We start from the raw sequence: 14,876 nt of genomic DNA, 5'->3' as shown, positions 1-14,876 counted from the left end.
GTTTCTAATAGGCCTTTCAAACTTAACATTACCAATAAACAACTCTTGATTTCTCCCTCTCCAGTTTTACCCATTTTAGTAAATTGTATTACCACCACCCACTTAGTTGTCCTTGATTCTTTTTCTTGCACACCCTTTATATCCAATAAATCCTGCTTATTCCACCTCTAAAAATACCTTGGATCTATTCACTTTTCTCTATCTCCACTGTTACCATCATAGTCCAAGCTTAACTGCAATAGCCTCTGAATTGGTCTCTTTATACTTGTCCTTCCTATAATCTATTCTCTACACAGTTGTTAGTGTTCTTTTTAAAACATAAATCAGATCTTGCCATTCTCTTCCTTCAAACTCCAATATCTTCTCACTGTATTTGGAGTAAAAGGCAAATAATTTCTTTTGCTCGTATAACGCAGGTACACTGGCTCCCACTCCGTTGTCTACCATTCTATCCTTTACTAATCGCACTGGTCTTTTCTCTGTTACTGTTTCTGTGTAGAATACCTTGCCCTGGTTTTCAAATGGTTGAGTCTTTTTTGTTTTTTACAAATGTCACCTCAGTTAGTCTTCCTGAGTCACCCTGGTACATGTGTCATATCATCCCATCTTGATTCTACGAATGGGATGCATCACTCTGTTTCTTATATATGTATCTGTTGTGTTTGTCCCATACAAAGAAGCTACCTGAGAGAAGAACCCTGTCTGTCTTATTTATCATTATCATTTGTTAAGTGAATGAAACACTGATCTAATTTGTTTGAGACTTGGTTCAGGTTAGTAATGGGGAGCAATCTGAATAACAGATTCCTGATCCTGCCTACTCATGATTTTCATTATCATCATTTAACATTGAGTAAATTACTGAATCTTATGCTAATTTTTCTTAGCTTAAAACCTGTCCTGTTGCTATTTCAGAGCACAGGTTCTAGTCAGTAATAAATATCATCAGTGATACGGCATACATTGTGTCTTAGTTTGTTGCAAGAAAAGAGTGTTGTTAACTCTAAGCCACGATGTTAAAAGATTAAACAGGCTTTTGGTACACTATTGTTCTTGTTTTGCTACACTCTTGTTTTTATTTACTTACCTGTTTACTATACAGGTGACCATCCACGGCAGGATAGTATGGATTTCAGTAATGAATGGGGTGACCCCTCTAACTGTCGATGTGGAGATAGATTGAAGCCACTAGAGCGGCGAGCGGCACGCCAGCACCAGCGATGTCTTGCACATTCATTGGTTGGGACTCCCAATTACATTGCACCTGAAGTGTTGTTACGAACAGGTAAAACATTAGTTTCATAATATCTCAATAGCCAGCTGAAACTTAAATTAATTAGCATGTGGCTTATTTTTCAGGTTTATAATAAAAATATTAATTTATTTTTATATTAATAAAATATAAATAAATTAATATAATATAATATATATGTAATAAATATATAAAATAAATATAAATATTAATTTCTACAGCATAAGTTGGTGATTTACTATTAATTTTTATTGTATTCTGAGCATTTTTTAAAAGGTTTATGAATGACTATAACTTTGGTATCTTATTTTAGGCTATACACAGTTATGTGACTGGTGGAGTGTTGGTGTAATTCTTTTTGAAATGTTGGTGGGACAGCCTCCTTTCTTGGCACAAACACCATTAGAAACACAAATGAAGGTAAGCTATAGAATCTGTACCAAAGAGTTGTCACAAAGTCTCTATATCCCAGACCTTTAGCAGTCCTCTACTTAGAGCATCTTCATCTGGAATTTAAGAATGAGCTTGTAAGGGGGCTGCTGGCTGGCTGGGTTGATAGAGCATGTGACTCTTGATCTTGGGGTCATGAGTTTGTGAGTTCAAGCCCCCATTGGGGTAGAGTCATTTAAAAAAAAAATGAACGTGTAAGGTTATATAGGAAGCCACGAAAAAATTCCACAGGTGAACTCTACTCTGCATCATCCCACTATTTTCATATTGTTATATTCCCCCTCACTGCTTCTCATCGAAGTCTTTAGTACTGTTTGCAGATTTATTCTAAATTATTTTTTGTCACCTTCTGGCTCCTGGCTTTGTTTCCTTCCATGGACATTCTACCCCAAACTACAAACAAAGTATGTATCTTCACTTGAAATTACCTCTGGCACTTAAATGAGAAGTTGTCCTCAATTTGGATTATAAACAATCCCATTATAAACCCTTCAGTGGTTCCCATGTCCATGGATTAAAAACCAGATTTCCCCTCTTTTCCTTTATCCATACCATTCCCTCTGTCTGGAATGTCCTCTTCCTTTCTTTCCCATCTTCCACAATGTTTCCCACTTCTTTAAACCTAGTTAACTCCTAAACGAACTCACTCTTAACCATTCTTTGAGTATCTTGAAGTTATGTCTTCTATGATGCTTCTCCCTAAGTTGTAACTACTTCTTTCATTGCATTTAATATACTATATTTAAAACTTCTGGGGGCACTGAGTGTCTGTTGGTTAAGTGTCCAGCTCTTGGTATCAGCTCAGGTCTCAATCTTAGGGTTGTGGTTTGAGCCCACACTGGGCTCATGCTGGGTGTGAAGCCTACATAAAAATAAATAAAATAAGATGAGATAAAATAAAAATAACTTGCTTTAGATTTTTTCTTTTAAGTTTGTTTTGTTTTGTTTTTTAGGATTTTATTAATTAGAGAGCATGAGTGGCGGTTGGGAAGAGGGACAGGGAGAAGCAGACTCCCTGTTGAGCAGGGAAGCCTGATGTGTGGCTCAATCCCAGGACCCTGGGATCATGACCTGAGCCAAAGACAGATGCCTAATCAGTTGAGCCACCCAGGTGCCCCTATTTATTTTAGAGAGAGAGTACGAACTGGGGGCAAGGGGCGGGGGGTTTAGGCAGAGAGAATCCCAAGCAGACTCCGGTGCTGAGCCTGGAGCCCAGCATGGGGCTCAGTCCCAAGACCCTGAGATCATGACCTGAGCCGAAATCAAGAGTTGGTTGCAACCAACTGAGCCACCAGACAATCCTAGATTTCTTTTAGTATAGGTCTCTCAGTAATGCATTCCCTCAGGTTTAGTTCAGATTAGTTTGTCTGAAAGTGTCTTCATTTTACCTTCTTTTTAATATATATATAATGCATATATATATATATATTTACACATATATATGCATATGTATACACATATATACGCACATATATATGCATATATATACATATATAAAAATGTGTGTGCATGTGTGTGTGTGTGTGTGTGGTGTGTGTGTGTCTGTAAGAATTGAATGCTTTCTCCTTAAAATCAAGAACAAGGATGGGGCACTTGGGTGGCACACGTCAGTTAAGCATCTGATTTTTGGTTTCAGCTCAGGTCATGATCTCAGGTCCTGGGATCAAACCCCACATTGGGCTCCATGCTCAGCATGGTGTCTGCTTCAGATTCTGTCTCCCCCTACCCCCGCACTCCTCTCTCTCTCTCTAATATAAATAAATAAAAACTTTAAAAAAATAAAAGAGCAAGGAAAGGATATCTGTGGTTTTTTTGTTTTTGTTTAAGATTTTATCCACTTATTAGAGTGAGAGCAAGCACAAGCAGGGGGAGCAGCAGAGAGAGGGAGAAGCAGGCTCGCAGAGCAGGGAGTTTGATACAGGCTCAGTCCCAAGACCCTTGGATCATGCCCTGAGCTGAAGGCAGATGCTTAGCCAACTGAGCCACCCAGGTGCCTCCTCCCTTGGACTTTTTTTTTTTTTTTTTTTAAGATTCTATTTATTTATTTCAAAGACAGAGATCACAAGTCAGAAATCACAAGTAGGCAGAGAGATAGGCAGAGAGAGAGAGGGGGAAGCAGGCTCCCTTCTGAGCAGAGAGCCTGATGCAGGGCTTGATCCCAGGACCCTGGGATCATTACCTGAGCTGAAGGCAGAGGCTTTAACCCACTGAGCCTCCCAGGCACCCCTCCCTGGGATTTTCTACGTAGAAAATTATGTTGTCATCTCTGAATAGGGGAAGTTTTTCTTTCTGTATAATCTGTATGCCTTTTAATTCTTTTGTTGCTATATTACACTGGCTAAGACTTCCAGAACTATGCTTAATAAGACTGGTAAGAACAGATATCCTTGGGGCTTGTGCCCTCTCTGTCAAAATAAATAAATAAAATCTTTAAAAAACAAAAAAAGAAAGAAAAAGAAAATCCTAGGGAATTTATGAAAAAAACCCATAGAACTACTAAGTGAATTTAGCAAGGTTGTAGGATATAAGGGTATAATACATACAAATCTATTATATTTCTATATTCAAGCAATACATGACGAGAAACTGAAATTTAAAAGCTGTAACATTTATAGAAACTTCCCCAAATTGAAATATGTAGGTATAAATTTAATAAAACATGAGTAAGATTTGTATGCTGAAAGCTACAAACTCTGATGAAAGAAAATCAAGAAAGATCTTCATAAATACAGACATGTGCCATGTTGTTAGATTGAAGGACTCAACATAGTAAAGCTATCACTTATCTCCAAAATAAATCATCTATAGATTTAATTCTCTTCTAATTTTTGTAGATATAGTTGAGCCAATTCTAAAATGTATATGGTAGACAAAGGAATTAGAATAATGAAAACTGATTTTTAGAAGAAGAACAAAAGGGCTGCCTGGGTGACTCAGTTAAGCATCTGACTCTTGATCTCAGCTCAGGTCTTGATCTCAAGGTTGTGAGTTCAAGCCCCAAATTGGGTTCCACACTGGACATGGAGCCTACTTAAAAATAAATATTTATTATGTAATATTAATATTTATGTAATATTATTATTTAATATTTATTTAAATAGAAAGTAAGAAAGAGGAATCAACTACTTGATTTTAAGACTTACTGTGAGGTTACAGGGGCGCCTGGGTGGCTCAGTGGGTTAAAGCCTCTGCCTTCAGCTCAGGTCATGGTCTCAGGGTCCTGGGATCGGGCCCCGCATCGGGCTCTCTGCTCAGTGGGGAGCCTGCTTCCCCCACCCTCTCTCTGCCTGCCTCTTTGCCTACTTGTGATCTCTGTCGAATAAATAAATAAAATCTTTAAAAAAAAAAAAGACTTACTGTGAGGTTACAGTAATCCAGACAGGGTAATATTGGCAGAAGGACACAAATATAGATCCATGGAATAGGATAGAGAATGGAAAAATAGAATCGCCCAAATATGACCATTTGATCTTTGACAAAGGTGCAGGTGGAGAAAGATGGTATTTCAATAAATGATATAGGAAAAATTGGTCAGCCATATACAGAGTACTGAAACTCAATGTAAACTTCATCCTTACACAAAGATTAACTCAAAATGGATCATTGATCTAGAGATAAAATGTAAAGCTATAATATTTTAGAAGAAAACATAGGTGAAAATCTTTATGGCCTAGGGTTAGGTGAAGAATACTTAGAAATGACACCAAGGGGCACCTGGGTGGCTCAGTGGGTTAAAGCCTCTGCCTTCGGCTCAGGTCATGATCCCAGGGTCCTGAGATCAAGCCTGGCATCGGGCTCTCTGCTCAGCAGGGAGCCTGCTTCCTCCTCTCTCTCTACCTGCCTCTCTGCCTGCTTGTGATCTCTGTCTGTCAAAAAAAAAAAAAAAGAAAGAAAGAAAAGAAATGACACCAAATTCATGATCCATATAAGAAAAAGTTGAGAAATTGGAATTCATTAAAACTTTCAGTATACAGAACACAGAGTCAAGGGTGCCTAGGTGGCCCAGTCAGTTGAGCATCTGACTCTTGGTTTCAGCTCAGGTCATGATCCTCAGGATCAAGCTTGGTATCGGGCTCCAATCTCAGCACAGAATCTGATGGAAATTCTTTCCCGTTTCCTCTCCCTCTGCTCTTCCTCTCCTCTCCTCTTCCTCTTCCTCTTCCTCTTCCTCTTCCTCTCCTCTTCCCGCCCACCTCCCCTGCCAGGCATGCATGTGCATGGTCATGCGTGCCCTTTCTCAAATAAATAAATAAATAAAGTCTTTAAAACTAAACAAAACACAATCAAGACAATGAAGATAAGCTACAGCTTGGGAGAATATATTTGCAGATCACATTTCCCACAAAGGGCTTGTCTCTAGACTATAAAAAGAATTTTCAAAACTCAGTAGTAACAAATATTTCTTCATTACCTACTACCTTCTTTCTCCTACCTTTCTTTTCTTTCTTTCCTTCCTCCCTCCCGCTCTCCCTCATTCTGTTTTATTCAAAGCCAGAACATTTTTTTTTTTTAATTTTATTTATTCGGGGCACCTGGGTGGCTCAGTTGGTTAAGCAACTGCCTTCAGCTCAGGTCATGATCCTGGAGTCCTGGGATCAAGTCTCACATCAGGCTCCCTGCTTAGCAGGGAGTCTGCCTCTCCCGCTGACCTCTCTCCTCTTATGCTTTCTCTCTCTCTCTCTCTCTCTCTCTCTCTCAAATAAATAAATAAAATCTTTTTAAACAAGATTTTATTTATTCACTTGGAGAGAGAGGCAGAGAGAGCACAAGCAGGGGGATAGACAGAGGGAGAGGGAGAAGCAGGCTCCCCACTCAACAGGAGCCTGATGTGGAGCTCAATCCCAGGATTCCAGGATCATGACCTGAGCTGAAGGCAACCATCTGAGCCACCCAGGCATCCCCAGAAGAAATACTTATTGAACATCTATAAATTATGTGCCAGGCAACTTGCCAAGCACTGAGAAATACAAAGACAAAACATAGTCTATAGCCTTATGGAATTTTATCTCTGGTAGAAGGACACAGACATAAATACGTATCACAAAGTAGTAGAGATACTATGATACCAGTAACATAGAATGGGAGGCAGAGTAGAAATAATCATTTTTGCCATAAGTAGAAGAGCTTAACAGGGGAGTTAAAGTGATGAGTCTTGTAATGTGAGTATAAGTTGCATCGAGAGGAGAGAATGGGAAGAAAAAAGTTATTTCCCACAACTGATTCATTCATGATTAAAGGTAAGGAAGGTGAAATACAATACGATTTATTTTTAAAGATGCAAATAGTCTGGTAAAACTTTTTGGTATAAAACTTGGAGGAAATTTTTGTTTTTCTTATTTATCTCTTCCCTCCTAATTTCTAAAAATCCTCTTTAAAGGTTATCAACTGGCAAACATCTCTTCACATTCCACCTCAAGCTAAACTGAGTCCTGAAGCATCCGATCTTATTATTAAACTTTGCCGAGGACCAGAAGATCGCTTAGGCAAGAATGGGGCTGATGAAATAAAAGCACATCCATTTTTTAAAACAATTGATTTCTCCAGTGACCTGAGACAGCAGTCTGCTTCATACATTCCTAAAATCACACACCCAACAGATACATCAAATTTTGATCCTGTTGATCCTGATAAGTTATGGAGTGATGATAATGAGGAAGAAAATGTAAATGACACTCTCAACGGATGGTATAAAAATGGAAAGCACCCTGAACATGCTTTCTATGAATTTACCTTTCGGAGGTTTTTTGATGACAATGGCTACCCGTATAATTATCCAAAGCCTATTGAATATGAATATATTAATTCACAAGGCTCAGAGCAACAGTCAGATGAAGATGATCAGCACACAGGCTCAGAGATCAAAAATCGTGATCTAGTGTATGTTTAACACACTAGGAAATTGTTGTAATGAGGGTTTGCAAAAAGACCTTAAACGCAGAGTTTTTTGAGGCTCTGAGAGTAAAATTATGCAAATGTGACAGAGCTGTGTATGAGTGCTCTGTGTACAATATCTTATGTTCCTAAATTATGGAAAATTTTTTTAAATGTTAATTTATTCCAGTCTTTTTAATCAGTAATTTAGAAAAAATCATAATAAAGAAAGTAAATTATGAACTGAATATTATAGTCAGTTCTTGGTACTTAAAGTACTTAAAATAAAAAAAATAGTGCTTTGTTTAAAAAGGAGAAGCCTGGTATCTATATGTACATACACTAAATAATTTAAAAAAAAAAAAGAGTTTTTGAAAATTTTTTTGAAAGACAGTTTTAGTTTTATCTTGCTTTAACCAAATATGAAATGTATCCCACATTCACAGAGTTTTGTTCTTCTTTTAACCCCCATAACCTTGTTTTTGGTATAAATAAGCTGTAGAAATTAAGCCATTATGGTGAAGAGTGTTCCTAGGCTAATGATAATCTGATAATTTACTTCTTAGAACTGAGAAATACAGGGTTGAAGTAAGTATGTTCATCAGAAGAAAAAATAATGCAGATTATCTGGTTTGTTTGTTTGTTTTCCCCCTCTGTGGAATATTTACTCTTCTAGCATTTATTTCTCAAGAATTACTGGCTTTAAAAGAAGCAGAGCACTACCATTTTTCTTTATATACTGGTATTTTTTTAATGCTGCTTCTAGTTTTTAAAAGGGAATAAAGTTGCCATAAGTCTAAATTTACAGTACTGAATGCTAGCATCCTTCATATTTTTCCTTCAATTTTTTTTAAAGTTTCCACCATCCTAAGCAGAGAGATTAATTTCAGTTTCATATGAAACTTTAATTAGAAAAATTATTTGTGGGTACTCACTAGAAAAGTACTTTTTCTGTATAGTGACAGTTTTGGTTATGTCATCAGTAATGTTATATATTTCCTCTTTCAGAACAGTGCTGTATATATGGACTGTTAAGGCAAAGGAAATCTGGCTGTTTGACCATATTTTACCTATGGGCAGATTAACTGGTGAAAAGATTATTATTTAAATCCTAATTGAGTGGCCTTTAGTAATTAGAAAAAATTACATAGTGGTCTTCATAGAAAATTCAAATCCTCCTAACTTAATTTAAGGTTAAATAATATGTTTTTCAGCATGCCTATTATATATAATGCTTAGGTTTTAAGAACTCTTATGGTTTCAAACCAAAATACATTTAGCTTCTCTTTTAGGAAGGGGAAAAGGGCTCTATTCTGCCGTAAGTAAAATTTGTATTTTACTTCTTTTTCTTTAAGTTCCACTGATAGGGAATTGTTTTATCAAAATTTTATATTTCTGGATAAGAAGAGGCATAATTTTTAGTGATTTTCAAACTAATGGAAAAAAGCTAGTGGAAGTCTCACATATGTAAGTAAAATTAAAGGCAAAGCTATTCTATTTGAATTGGGGCTGGCAATGAAGACTTACTAGCTCAAACTTCAAATGTTTCTCTGGGTGTCCCTCTCAGAGCTTGGCTTGTAAACCATGGGTCTTTGGGGTTCATTGGTTTTTTGAGAATCTGGTGAAAGGTGGGGACTCTCTTCCCAGAAAAACACACATTAACACACACATATAGAATGCTACATGCAGTCTTAGGAATTCTGGACATGTTGAAAACTTCATAAACTTGGTTACGGACCTCTGTCCTAGAAGAACACTGATATATTAAACTCAGAACTTTGCTCTAAATTTACTGATTAGTACTCAGATTCACACATCTTGTGTAAACACTGATAATTTGTGATGGAAAAAAGTCTGTATCATGTGATAAGATACCCTTAGGAATGCCTCTCTCTTGCTGGTACAGCACTAAGACATTTTAAACATACTCTTGAGAGCACTGAAATAGATGTTTGGCTTGTTAGGGCTTGATACAGGAATATTTCTGAAGGACTTCTAATCAGAGAGTTGTAAGAAAGGGCACCAGAATGATTTGGCAGTCTCCACTTCATGGAACATTTGATTAGTGCTATAAAATCCTATGCCAGACAAAGTAGTTCAAAAAATTTTTAGCTCAGTACTCAAATTTTAAGATATCCCTCTGGCTCTTTGCACTTTCTCAGATTTATTGAAATTTCCATTTGGTTGTTTTTACTTCTGGATTGTGATGCAGTGCCGTACAAAACCAACTTTGTTAGTTTTATGTTGTAGGAATACTAAGGTGCTGTCTCCTCTCCCTCCCTCCTTCCCCACAAAATCTGTGTTGACACTACAAATTCTGTGTTCTTTTAAAATTTTCTTTGACAACGTAAGCTTTTTCTCTTCATGTAAAGCAGTGTACAAGCCTTTGCGGTCTGCACTTTTAACAGTTTGGATATACTTATTAGCTCTCTTATTCCCAAACCATATCCAGTTCTTCTAGCACAGAATCTGGTGTTTCCTGGCCAGAAAGATGAGAACGACATGAAAAAATCTATATGCTTTCAATTGAAATAGAATGAAAACATTGGTTATACGTGTTTTCTTTTGTAGATTATTCTCCCACTTAATAAAAAACTTGCTGTCTTTCTTATACTTATCCCCTTTTTATGTATATCAATAGTATTTATGAAATGTGTTCTATAATTATGTAATTGTAGATACTATTATGTATTGTCTGGTGACATTCCAAGGCAGGCCCTGTTGCTGTATCTTTTCTACTTTATTTGTAATAGGAACTATAGAATGTATGACTAAGAAGTCACTTTGAGATTGACTTTTTTAAAAAGTTATTACCTTCTGCTGTTGCAAAGTGCAAAACTGTGAGTGGAAATGTTTTATTCTGACTTAATAATATGTTAGAAATTAGAGAATACAGTGGGAAGAGTTTTAGATATTGCTGCTGCTGTTACCTAAGGTACTTTAGAAATTTTTCTTTAATAAGCAAAAATAAACAAAAATCCCTTTGGTATTTAAAGTGAAACATTTATTTAGCCTGTTTGTTTTAATCTAAAGCAAAAAGTAATTTGGGTCAACATATTGGTATATTTGTAAAGCGCCTTAATATATCCCTTTGTGGAAGGCATTATCCCACAGTTTACTTTTATATTGTATTGTGTATATAAGTATTTTGTATTAAAATTGAATCAATACAACACTACAGTTTTATAAAATAATGCTTTGTTAGAAAAAGGAATTACGGCTTTGCAATATATCTAAATTGTTTTGCATACTTCTGAATGTAGTAGATATGAATAATCAGCCTGTGTTTTTAATGACTTTATTTCTATTTTCCCAACCATTTTCTCTAGTGTCATATTTGCTGGGATAATAATAAAAAAAAATTCAGATCTTTCAGTTGTGTGTGGAAAGCTATCAAAGCACTTAATGTATGTTGATTTTCATTTTTAAAAGTGTATTTTAATGTTTATTCTTAGAAAATTTATGATTAAAAATTCAGTGTTTTAGAATGAGAATATATATAACTAATGATAATAGGGTTAAGGCAAACTGAGTAGAGTTAGTGTAACCCAGTAAAATGTTTTCATTTTGCCCAACGTAAGTACAGTAACTATTTCATGTTAAAGGCTTCCTTTAGATTAGCAGAGATTTAAAATCTTTCTAATGATCAGACTCATTTCATAACATTTGAGTCTGCTTTAAAATTTTAAAATAGGTGGTTGTTGGCTAATCTGTTTTCCTTTATTTACAACCCTTTATCATATACTGATGCTACATCTTAAATCAACTTCACACGGATGAACACATTTTTAGTTTTGTCTTATTTTTTTTCCTTTTTCAAGCATTACCATCATTCTTAATCTCCTTTATCCTCTTGTTTGCACTTCCTATAAAATTATATTTGGTCTTCGTGAGGCTGTTGTATAGCTGATGCAAGTTGCATTATTCCCGGGATTCATTATACTACACTGTAGGCCCACATCTGGCATGCTTGTGACTCTACTTTGTTATGCCAAACACACACAACACACAAAAAATGCATCTGCTTATGTATGTGAAGGGTAGAGGAAAGATGTCAAATTTATGTCTGATACATAGGCAGTTATTGTCATCCCTAATATCTTGTCTTTCCTTCTCCCTACTTAAGATCCAGAGATTCTAAACATACTGCTGGATTCAGAATCTGGGTGGAACTTTGAGTTGTTTCCGCCTGAAGAAGGTTTAAATTTGTTCTGTGGTGAGAAAGGGGTTCTCATGAGTCCTTAGTGCCCAGAGTGGTTGACCAATGACATAGGCTGCTCTTGTTCCCAGCGTCCATTCTCATTCTTTTCTGAATAGAGCCCCCATCCCTGTCCACATTTTGACTGCGCTGCTAGAGCCCTTGTTTCTCATATTCCCTTGTAATTAGGTGTGGCCACATGACTAAGTTTTGGCCCTTGGGATATGAGCATATGTGATATACACTTGAAGTTGATGTCGCTTGCCCTCCACTTGCTCTTTCCTTCTTCCCCACAGGATGGAACATGGACAGAGTGGTGACTTTCTTTGACCATGAAAACTAGGGAAAACACCTTAGGGGTGGTGGGTCAACAAAAGGAGTAGAACGTAGTTACCTGAGGCGCCTGGGTGGCTTAGTCAGTTAAACTTCTGACTACAGCTTAGGTCACGATCTCAGGGTCTGGTGATTGAGGCCTGCCTCTGGCTACAGCAGGGAGTGTGCTTGTCCCTCTCCATCTACCACCGCCCCCCAACACACCCCGCTCGTGTTCTCTCTCTCATAGATAAATAAAATCTTTAAAAAAAAAAAAAAAAGGAACCTGGTTACCTGAAAGATTGTGTGGTGTGGGGCTGTCTGTCCAGGCTAGACTAATAAATTGTAGAATGTTAGAGAAAAGGAAAACAAGCAAAACTGTGTGTGTGTACAAATCCCCATTTCTTACTGTTGTTGAACTTGTACCCTAATTAGTATAGAATTTATATTACTGTTTAATCTGATTTGCAAAACAATTTGAGGAGGTCATTTTGTACTTTGATCATCTCCCAGGCAACCAATCATCAAACTCAGTTACTTTACCTTGTACATTTTTCTTCAGTTCATCATCTTCAGCCCCACTGTTACTACTCTGGTTGAGGCCCTCATCAGCTCTTGCCTGAATTACTGCAATAACTTTCTTTTTAAGTTTTATTTATTTGAGAGAAAAAGAGAGCGAGCATGAGAGGAGAGAGGTCAGCGGGAGAAGCAGACTTCCTGCTGAGCAGGGAGTCCAATGTGGAACTCATCCCAGGACTCCAGGATCAGGACCTGAGCTGAAGGCAGTCACTCAACCAATTGAGCCACCCAAGTGCCCACTGCAATAACTTTCTATTTGATTTAATTCTGGTCCTTCAAGTTCATTAGCTAAATTAGCATCCAAATGACCTACTTGAAAGATAACTGGATTCTGTTTCTACTATGACCAAGTAAGCTCCTAAACAACTGACTTAACCCCCCGTAGAACTATTGTAAATTCTGGGGAAAATACAAAACAGCCACTTCTAAAGATAACTAAGTAGAACCAAGAACAGGCAGATCTGGATGGAAGTCAACACTTGAAAGAGAGGAATAGCACTGGATGAGTATCTAATTTTCATGGTATCTTGCCTGAGAAAGCCCCAAATCTCTAGCTGAATCATTTGCCACATATCTGTGGAGAAGAATCCAAGCATCCTAAGAACAAAAGAATTAAACTGGCCTTTGAGGTGCTGCCCAACAGAAAGCAAATCAAGTTAATTGTCTGTTTAACCACAAAACAAACACCTCCAGAGGTAAGTCACAGATTTAAACCAGAGTATCTATAACATAACATATCCAATATCAAGGATACACTTCAAAATTACCTGTCACACAGAAATACAAAAATATGACCTAGTCTCAAAAGAATATAACAGTGGGGGGAAAAGAAGTGGAGACCAACTGCAAGAGCCTATTCCAACATAAGGAATTGCCAAAGATAGTACAATGGCTCTTAAATTGCATAGTGATGGGGCGCATGGGTGGCTCCCATTAAGTGTCTGCCTTCAGCTCAGGTCATGATCTCAGGATCCTGGGATCGAGCCCCACATTGGCTCTCAGCTCAATGGGGAGTCTGCTTGGCCTCTGACTCTCCCTCTGCATCTACCCCAAAAAAATAAGTAAAATCTTAAAAAAAAATAAGTAAACACAATGATGTAAAGAAAAATATTCTCATAGCAAATGTTAAGATAGGAAGTCCCAGTAAGAAAATAGAAGCTGTAAGAACCAAAAAGGAATGTCCTTTGATTGAAGACAAACTGGCAGAATATGAGAAAACCTATGAAAGCGCCAATAAATTGGATTATTTGATTGCATGTATAATATCTCTGGAAGGTAATTAATGAATTTGATGTCATTGATTATTTCTGATGATGGGAACTGGATTTCTAGGTTGGCAAGAAAGACTTCTCACTATATAACCTCCTGTATCATTTGAATTTTGAACCATATGAATACATAAAGTGGAAATAAAAGCAAAAATCTTTAGGTTCAAGTGGAGGACTTGGGTGTAGACAAAGGAAGCTATGCTTTCGTTGAAGTGGGAGGCAAAAACCAAAGGGGTGGGCCACCCGGGTGGCTCAGTCATTGGGCATCAGCCTTTGGCTTGGGTCATGATCCCAGTGTCCCAGGATCGAGCCCCATACTGGGCTCCCTGCTCAGCGAGGAGCCTGCTGCTCCCTCTCCAGCTCCCCATGCTGTGTTGCCTATCTTCCTGTCTCTCTCTGTCATAAATAAAATCTTCAAAAAAAAAAAAAAAGGGCAAGTGTGAAGTAGAGATATGTAAGTTGGGGGGTAAAAGTATTGTGATTAGATTTAGCTGCATATAAAACCCAAAACAATCACTGCTTAGACATACAATATCTGGAGTTGGCAGTCCACAGCAGGTATGAATGGCAGCTGCTCATAGCCAACACCTCGTCTGTTCAATTCTGCTACTTTCATCATACAGCTTATATCCTAAGGGTGACTTTTATCAGTTGTTGGCTGCTTATACTCCACCCATCTTGTCCCTGTTCTCACCTGGTAGAAAGAGGGGATGGTGAGAAGGGGGTAAGGGAGAGTTTCAGGACCTCTCCCTTAAAGTATCTTCCTGAAAGTTCTATGTAACACTTCCACTGGCCAGAATTTAGATCCATGGCCACACCTAGGTGCACGAGAGTCTGGAAATGTAGTCCTTATTCCAGATGGCCCAATTTCATCAAGCTTGGTTCTGTTATTAAGAAAATGAGTATTTGGTAGCCAGATGGCAGTCTCTGCCACAAGGAGCAAGTT

General features: G+C 37.5%; 1 protein-coding gene across 1 annotated transcript in view; it reads left to right on the top strand.

Moving 5' to 3' along the window:
* The window catches only part of LATS1 (large tumor suppressor kinase 1), a 52,004-nt gene extending 41,056 nt beyond the window's left edge, over positions 1–10,948 (top strand). The window contains exons 6-8 of the mRNA XM_032873158.1: positions 1,103–1,285; positions 1,566–1,672; positions 7,080–10,948. Of these exons, the coding sequence (XP_032729049.1) occupies positions 1,103–1,285; positions 1,566–1,672; positions 7,080–7,589 (800 nt within the window). The 3' untranslated portion in view covers positions 7,590–10,948. The remainder of the gene's footprint in view (positions 1–1,102; positions 1,286–1,565; positions 1,673–7,079) is intronic.
* Positions 10,949–14,876: the final 3,928 nt, after the last annotated feature.

Source organism: Lontra canadensis, unplaced genomic scaffold (genome assembly GCF_010015895.1).
Source record: "Lontra canadensis isolate GAN:19392208 unplaced genomic scaffold, GSC_riverotter_1.0 scaffold47, whole genome shotgun sequence".
NCBI classification, from domain to species: Eukaryota; Metazoa; Chordata; class Mammalia; order Carnivora; family Mustelidae; genus Lontra; species Lontra canadensis.
This window is presented reverse-complemented; position numbering and strand designations above follow the sequence as displayed.